General features: G+C 41.9%; 1 protein-coding gene across 6 annotated transcripts in view; it reads right to left on the reverse strand.

The window, feature by feature from the left end:
- Positions 1-8,539, reverse strand: part of LOC116052921 (serine/threonine-protein kinase BRSK2-like) — a 33,571-nt gene extending 25,032 nt beyond the window's left edge. For 4 of the 6 annotated variants that reach the window (XM_031303760.2, XM_031303759.2, XM_035994158.1 and 1 more), the window contains exons 1-5: positions 7,054-8,539; positions 6,535-6,629; positions 2,905-2,990; positions 2,096-2,236; positions 308-424 (exon numbers count right to left, since the gene is read on the reverse strand). In XM_031303760.2, the coding sequence (XP_031159620.1) occupies positions 308-424; positions 2,096-2,236; positions 2,905-2,990; positions 6,535-6,629; positions 7,054-7,141 (527 nt within the window). In that variant the 5' untranslated portion in view covers positions 7,142-8,539. The remainder of the gene's footprint in view (positions 1-307; positions 425-2,095; positions 2,237-2,904; positions 2,991-6,534; positions 6,630-7,053) is intronic. The other 2 variants (XM_031303761.2, XM_035994159.1) reach the window with 1 other exon arrangement.
- Positions 8,540-8,808: the final 269 nt, after the last annotated feature.

Genomic DNA, 8,808 nt, shown 5'->3' on the forward strand with positions numbered 1-8,808 from the left:
GTTACTTTACAAATTAGGATTTTTGCACACAAACGTGTAGTTTAATAAGATGTTTCATTATAAATTAATATAACAGCCTGCAAGTACAGCTGACATGATTAGACGATTTAGAGTTTCTAAAATGTGAGTACTTTTAATACTTTAAGTACATTTTCCTGATGATACTTACATGTTTTTACTTAGGTAACATTTTCAATGCAGGACTTTTACTTGTAACACAGTATTTTTACTGTTTGGTATTAGTACTTGTACTTAAGTACTTTACTTAAGGTTCTGAATACTTCTTCCGCTACTGCCCAGAACTCACCCACAACTGGTTTCCAACAGGCTGTCCCCGACTTGAAGCGACGCCATGCCAAAGTCTGCTACCCTGATGTTATTCTTCTCATCCAGGAGAAGATTCTCTGGCTTCAGGTCTCTGTGACTGTGACACACACACACACACACACACACACACACACACACACACACACACACACACACACACACACACACACACACACACACACACACACACACACACACAAACACACACTCAATGGAAGTATTTTTCCAGATCATAAACAGCAACTAAAGCTTACCTTGGTGGACTTCCACATAACATGTAAAGTATAGAACAAAGTAAAGATACAGGAAAATAAAATTGTCAAGTTTTCTTTTGAACTTCTGAGTTCAAAAGAAAGAAGTTATCTGAGTGGTCATCCAAATCCATCCAAAACACAGAGTGCACAGTGGAAACTCACATGGTTTCAGTCATACTATTAGTTACACTATTACAGTTTACATGTGGATGCATATTCGAATGTTTTATGATCATGCCGCCCACAAATAGCCTGGGTCTGTCCAAGGTTTCTGCCTAAAAGGAAGTTTTTCCATCGCCAAATGCTTGCTCTTGGGGGAATTGTTGGGTCTTTGTAAATTATAGAGTGTGGTCTAGACCTACTCTATCTGTAAAGTGTCTTGAGATAACTCTTGATGCTATAAATAAAATTAAATTGAAATACATAATTTGGTGAAAGTTGTGTTGTTTTTTAATTTAATTCAGGTTTCTAAATCCGGTTCCAGACCATTAACCCCAAAAATGAGATAGTTCAGTTATCGTTTGGGACAAATACAAATGAATAATGTCAAGTTACTAGGTAAATCAGTAAGGAATTAGCGATGAGAAGTTAAAGGTGCAGTGAGCGAATCTGCGCAAAGATTGTGGATATTTGAACTCAACTGCCAAACAAGTACATACAACCCCCAGTTTAGAAGCTCCTTCCCCCAGATTCACGGAAAGATAACTACTGGTCGGCCGGCGCATTCCCACGCAGCCTCTACTGATGTATATTTTCTTTCCTCTACGAGAGTTTTGTATGTTGTTGTTTTTTGTCAAAAAAAATAAACGGTTACACTTTACTTGAAGGTATCTACATAAGAGTGACATGACACTGTCATGAACGTGTCATAAACATTATAAACAAGTCATAAACGTTTATGACATAACGCTTCTTTTAGTAAGTGTCATTCGGTTTTTGTCATGACAAGTTATGGTTATGGTTATGGTTAGGGGTTAGGGTTAGGATTAGGGTTAGCGTTCATGTGTCATGACAATGTCATGTGTTCATGACAGTGTCATGTCACTCTTATGTAGATACCTTCAAGTAAAGTGTAACCGAAGTATTGGTTACACTTTACTTGAAGGTATCTGACATAAGAGTGACATGACACTGTCATGAACACATGACATTGTCATGACAAGTTAGAGTTAGGGTTAGGGTTAGGATTCATGTGTCATGACAGTGTCATGTCACTCTTATGTAGAAAACTTCAAGTAAAGTGTTACCAAATAAACATTCACATGCTGCCTACCACCAACTGTCGCTGCCTGTTGCCGATTGGCTGGAATAGTGTTTTGTGCGTCGTGCACTCTGTTCTGTTTGTTTTCCATTTACACAGCCAGGGCTGTGTTTTAACACCGAGTTATTTTTTTCAGCGAACACAGAAAAGAGAGAGCTATTTGACAAAAAAAAAGTGTAGTGGATTAACATCACTTGCTATACCTTTAAAAGAAAAAAACTGGAAATGGAACAACAACACAAATGTCACAGACCATATGGAGTGGCTGTGGCAGAAGTCAAGGGCGGAGATGATTTGTCTGAAGAACTTCCTGGCTTCTTTGGGGGTCAGCCTGCCCTTCTTCACCAGGTAGTCAAATAACTCTCCGCCAGACACATGCTCCAAAACCAGGTACCTGGGAGACACAGGAGGGTCGAGAGGGCAGAGAGATGAAAACACAGGTGAGGTAAAAGAAACATTTATGCACAAAAGTCACGGATGCTTCTGCTATACATAAAAACTCAAACATCATGTGTGTATGATCTAGGGCTGATATGAGGAAAATATGCAATATGCAATAACGTTGAATGTTGCGATAAGGATATTAATGCAATAAATACACAGATATTAAAGTGAACTCAGTTCTGCATTTCTGCTGCTTTCAGTATTCTGCTAAAATACAACAAATGCTTGTTGAATTTAAAACAAATGAAAGGAAATCATTTTCAACATTCTTTTATTTAACACTGAATTGAATATAAAATGCACTACTAAAAAAAACAATAGGTTACATCATAAAGTGGTTTTCTACTAATATTTTCTTTCAACTAACACAATAAAATCTCAGAGTGTCTTTCGCGATATGTCGCAGCCTTTAGCGATGTGTGTATTGCGGCAGTTTACATTGCGATTATGATTAAAAAGAATGATATATTGTGCAGCCCTAGTACGATCTCAGTTTTGTCTTACAGAACCTATTTTACCTTTGAGATTATAGGTTGTTTAAGCTCTGGCGAAGATCCAGAGGGAAGATTTTTTTTTTAAGAAAGTCAGTGGAAAGCAGAATGATAAAGAGATACTCACAGGTATTTGTTATTCTCATAGACATCATGCAGCTTCAGAACGTGAGGGTGCTCTATTAGTTTAAGAATAGCTATTTCTCTCTCCACCTGGAGAGACAGAGGGAGGGAGAGATGTGGAGAAAGGTTAAGGAGCGAGGTTAAAAATGATGGAGATTGAAATGTCAGGAGGAAGAGGAAGGTACATATGATGTAAGGCAGAGAGAGGGAGGAAGCCAGTATACAGGCAGAGTTAGGTTAAATACGGAGCAGACAGAGACAGTATTAAAATATGTTATTGTTAAATTCTTTAGTGTTCATTTAGAAGCACAAACAAGTTGTTGAAGAAGTTAACGTTACCGTTGTAGACAGGTTAAAGTTATGGGCGGAATTTTTATAAGTAGGCTATAAAGGATGAATGAAAGAAAGGGAGAAACAATTATATTTACAAAATTCTGAATGACCCTGTGCTGACATTGTCAATTTCTCTTGTCAAAGTTCACCCGAAAATCAAAAATATATATTTTTCCTCTTACCTGTAGCAGTTAACGTTAGTGTTATTATAATCCACAGGCCTGTTTTCTTTTTACCGCTAACCGTATCACTGCACTGGTCCGACATTACTAGCTTATGGAGATTAGTGTATACCATAGATATATAGCCTACATTTATACAAAAACTAATCTCCATAAACTATCAACTCTATAGCATAGGGTTATAGCTAACCAATACTGCTAGCTCACCTGCATATATCATATATCATATATTATCAGGTGAGCCATATATATATATATATATATATATGGCTCACCTGAGCTAGCTAACGCTACAGCTCAGCTGAGAAGGACGCCATTAATGTTTACATATCACGCTGTCATGAGCACGAGCCATATACATCCATGGCACGAGCCTATCATCCATGAGTTTGCTTCCTACTGCGCGGTGATACGGTTGTTAGGTGTAGTTCGGTAGAAAGAAAATAGTTCCTACATGAAACTGATAACCAGGTCTGTGGACTGAAAAGAGACATTGCTTTTGGATTTTTCAAATGTATTTTTTTGGCAATTTAACGCACCACAAGCAGAGTGCCGTCTAGTTCTATTATATTGGAGAGAAGGCAGACATCTCTATGGCCCATATCTCCAACACTGGGCAACTTACTAACACCAAGACAATCTAAATTGATAAATAGGAAAACAGGTGAGAAGAAAAATGTGTATTTTTGATTTTGGGGTGAACTGTCCCTTTAAGTGCAGGCCTGTACAGAAAGCTAGCCCAGACCTATAGATAACCTACTTCAAGCTGCACTAATCAATATTTTTCCATGAACAATGAACCAAATAACTATGTGAAAGGTGTCACTCATTTATCGAGTTTCCAACAAGCAGTCAATTTGAGTTCAGCTCGTCAACATTTATTTTCGCATTTCCATTGGCAAAAGTTGTGGTTAGTACAGGTCTACTAAATACTTGGTTACTAGGTTTCTAAATACTAAAAGGTGGAGTTAAAACACTGCAGACCACTGATTGGTCAGAGAGAATTGTCACTACCGCAACACGGGACATTCTGCACCTGCCATGTTTAAATAGCCAAGCTACCGTCAATAGCAACCACACTTTTTTTATTCACTCAACCCAGATTTTAAAAAATGGCAGCCCGCAAACCTATGGCGTACACTACGCCAGGTAACTACATCATAAAACTGATAAGTTGCAGACGTTCCTCTGATGGTTGCTGATGAAAGGATTCAGCGAGTGTCGCTTGTAGATGATGTCATGGCAGTTTCATGTGACGTCCCTATGCCGATCAGCTGAGAATCCCGCCTACACTGAGGGGATCCGCAGTGGAAAATGAAAAAAAGAAAAGTAGGCTACGGGTAAAGAATGGAATTGAGTCGAATTGAGCAGAGCCGTATACCATACGGTGGAAACACGACAATAGTGACAAACCTACAGAGAATTATCACCAACTCTGTAGGCCCCTCTGTTTTAAGGGGGAGTTTTAGCATCTTTCAGTTCATCGTTTCAGTTTCCCGGGCCTGTAACTTTACTCTTTTGGTTCGCTCTCTCCTCTCATTTACATCACTAGTCAGCAAAAAAGCTCTAAAAACCCACTGTACACTGCCTGCTCAGCACTAAACAGCAGGCAGACACAGTTAGTGACTAGCTGTTGAACACAGTGGAGCATTTAGCTGCTAAAGAGCCAGATACTTCCCTCAGGAGCTGGTGGAGACCAAAACAGAGCTAAAAGACAGTAAATATTGGACTCACATTCTCCAGGTGGCACAAAAAATGAACTCAAATGAATGCCAATGTTGCTCTGTGTCTGCTACGTAGATGTGTAAATACTGTAGGCAACCGCTCGCTAACACTAAGCTTAGTTGTTAAGTTGCTCAGCCGTATCGACTTTAAAAGATTACATTATGCCACTGTTTGTGCTGCCTTCAAAAATCAATTAATGCATGTTTAAAGTTATGACAGATGGACATTATCTATTTGATTGATTAAGCTATATATAGCTAGTCAAAACAAGCACCTCTACATTTGTAATGTCAAGTCTCAGACTTATCTGCGCTAAAGAAAAGTGAATAATGAAAACAACTGTTTTAAAGACATCCACACAAAGTTTTTTTTCTTTAGAATGGCTTTTTGCATGAACAAGGACTGTGGATTTTGTCCCCCATCTTTTACAGAAGGGATGAGATCTATTCATGCCTTGTACGGAGAGGAGGAAAGATCACAGTGACCAATAACCCATTAACCTGCAGTGGTTCCCAAACCTTGTCACGCCAAGGACCCCTAAACTGGCACAAATTAGACCCCCACCTGGTATAGGATTTTTTCTTTCAGATGTTTTATTATAGAAAGTGTTTGAAATCAATCACCAAAATATTCATGCTTTCTATCATTGTGTTATTTAAAGATGGAAATATAGTGGAAATAAATGATTCCCCTTTTTGCTGGGAACCCCCCTGGTAACCCTCTCAAGGACCCTCACTTTGAAAACCACTGCTTTAACCTACATAAGGGCATGTGAGGGTTGCCATAAGATGGACTTGAAAATACAGTTGAGACATTTATTCACGCACTGTCGTCTGGCCAACGAAAGAAATCTGAAAACACACACACATTCTCTCTGGATTGTCTTCAAAATCTGCGTTATTGAGATACTGAGGCATGTGTACACTAAAACACATGACACCATGACACAGCACTTGCTTGTGCCCAAAGTTGTCCTGGTGCAACCTGCTGTATTTTGAAAAGAGATACTTCCACAAAGCTGCAACTTGTAATCAGCCAACATAAAAAGCAATTTCAATTTAATTTCAGGCCCGTGTGTTTCCGCTGCAGTTAGCTTTCATCTGAGGGCTTAATTAGCAGAATGAAATCATCTCTATTGTTCGATATACAGAAGCAGCGAGTGCCCACACACTCGGGTGCTCCAAGTTAATGCACACAGACAGGCTTTTCTTGACTAAAATAAAAGACTTCAATTCTGTTGCTATTTCTGCAGGCTGGAGAGTGCAAGCTGGCAATCATTTGAGCTTCGTAGCCACCATAATGACAGTCAGAGTGATTATAGACACAGTAAAGAGACAGCTCGTAGGCAGATAGACACATGGATAAGTAGATGAGGTCAATTATAAATACTGTACCTTCATTAGAACTGATTCGGAGAGTTTCTCTCGGTTGACAATCTTTATGGCCACCTTCTGTCCTGTTATACAGTGGACACCCAACTTCACCAGTCCTGAGAGACACACACGGAGAGAGAGGGGGAGAAATATCACAAATCATCATGCAGCGTGAAAACAGAAAAGGGAGGGATGTCATCAATAATTCAAAAAGCTTTACGGACATTGTCACAAACAATTACCAAACTCAAGCTCATAGAAAGACTGATTGGAATATTTAAGAGGCCTGCTGTGATGTCTTCTCCTCCCCATGTCTTCTAAAGAATAATTCATTTGATGACATCTTGACATAAGGCTAGAGCAGAATAAAAAGCATGGGAGATAAGAAGACTTGCACACGGATCAAACCATGCTCTGAATACCTCTGAATAGCATGTGCTACAGTGATTCTGAATGCTGGAATCAGGTGATGCACCTTGCAGACGTCCTGTTTGCCTGGCTACAGGAGAGGGACTCGAGGTAATTTAGTTTGTTCCCTACCTGTCTGTCCCTTCCCGAGGGTCTTCTCCAGCCGGTAAGGCCCCACATACTGGCTGGACTGGCCCACCGTCAGCTCCTTGCTGCTCATCCTTTCCCTTATGAGGCAGATCAAGACAGCGGTCGCTCCTGCTCCGTGCGTAATGCCGTAACGCACATATCCCGGGCGGCTACACGGCGGCGGAGAGGAGAGGCGCGGAGGACTGGTCGTGATCTAAAGCCGGGCCCTGCAGGCTACTCCCATGCACTTGTTTGTCATGCGGCCAGGTCCGTGCTGGGAGTGAGAACCGGCCCAGTTTTACACTCTACAAGGCCTATAGGATAAAGCAGCATATGTCCCAGTTTCGGTTTGTGTCTCTTTCACTACAGCACACAAAGCAGCATTATTCAGAGGCAAGGTAGAAAAGATCCGAAAGAAGAGGACGTTTGAGGTTTGACCGGTGCCGGTGATGGGAGATGTAGTCCCATCAAATCCACCACCCTCCTGCTATAAATAACAGTAGTTTAAAGCTGATTGATCCTATGTAGCTTATGCAGCTGGCCAAAAGTGGAGCAGGAAAAAAAAGGATCTCATTCAGACCTGAGGGCTACATTTGCCACAGATTGATTCCTGTAAGGGCACAGTCTCAAATATCCCAAGTCAGAATGGCCTGATTGAATCCATTCTCTGATCGATATCAGGGACCCCCTCCTCACTGCTGCTGCTGCTGCTGCTGCTGCTGCTACTACCGTCCAAAAATGTTTCCATAATGCTTCCAAGCTCATAGGCTACATTCCCCCCCTTTTTCTTCTTCTTCTCAAGCCAGCCGGGGCCTCGTTTTGGTCAGGATGTGGCTTTCTGTGCAAGATGCGGCGTTGTCCAGATAATGATCTATTATCACAACAGCATCAGCAAGAAGAATGGGTTTTCCAATATCCGGTGCACACTTTGGCTCACCCCTCCCCGGCCCTGCATCAGGAAATAGAGAAAGAGGGGGCAGAGCATCAAAAAAAAGAAAAAAAAAAAAGAAGGCAAACAGCGTCGGGCAGACAGGGCCAGACAGGCGAACTGCTCCCCGCGGTCAGGACGGCTGCAGCGGGGAGAGGAGCGCTCGATGTGCCGGAGGAGGATCAGCGCTCGGCCCGGTGATGAATCCTGTTTCTAGAAACAACAAGCATCCTCAGCTGGCCTGGTGGTAGCCGACTCCCCGTCTCTCCTCCCTCCCTCCCTCCCTCCCTCCCTCCTTCTCTCTCTCTCTCTCTCTCTCTCTCTCTCTCTCTTCCTCTCTGTCTCTCTTTCTCTCTCTCTGGCCGGCTATGCTCATGATATCACCGCATCTCCTCCCTCAAGCCGGCGCTTGGCTGTTGAAGAAAAAGAAACGCCTTGCAGAAAATAATCTTTCAGGTTGTCAGAAGTTGCCCGCACCCACAGGAGTGTCCACCATTCACGGGATGGCCTCTTCCACTCCGCTGCTGCTGCCCGTAATACCCCCGGTTCCCCCCCCACCTTTCACACCTCCTCTTCCTCCTCTCTCTCTCTCTCTCTCTCTCTCTCTCTCTCTCTCTCTCTCTCTCTCTCTCTCTCTCTCTCTCTCTCTCTAGCTTCCTTCTCTTCATCGGTCAGCATCAGCATCCGGGTTCCGCTTTTCCCCTCGCCCCACCCTTTATTAGCTGGACCCTTTTTTTTTGGTTCGACCCACAACGCCTCATTTCATTTAAGAAATTTAAAGGGGAGCTCTAAAATATCTCAATTTTTGATGACACTGGTTTTTTTTTTTC

The sequence above is a fragment of the Sander lucioperca genome, chromosome 17 (assembly GCF_008315115.2).
Source record: "Sander lucioperca isolate FBNREF2018 chromosome 17, SLUC_FBN_1.2, whole genome shotgun sequence".
Lineage (NCBI taxonomy): Eukaryota > Metazoa > Chordata > Actinopteri > Perciformes > Percidae > Sander > Sander lucioperca.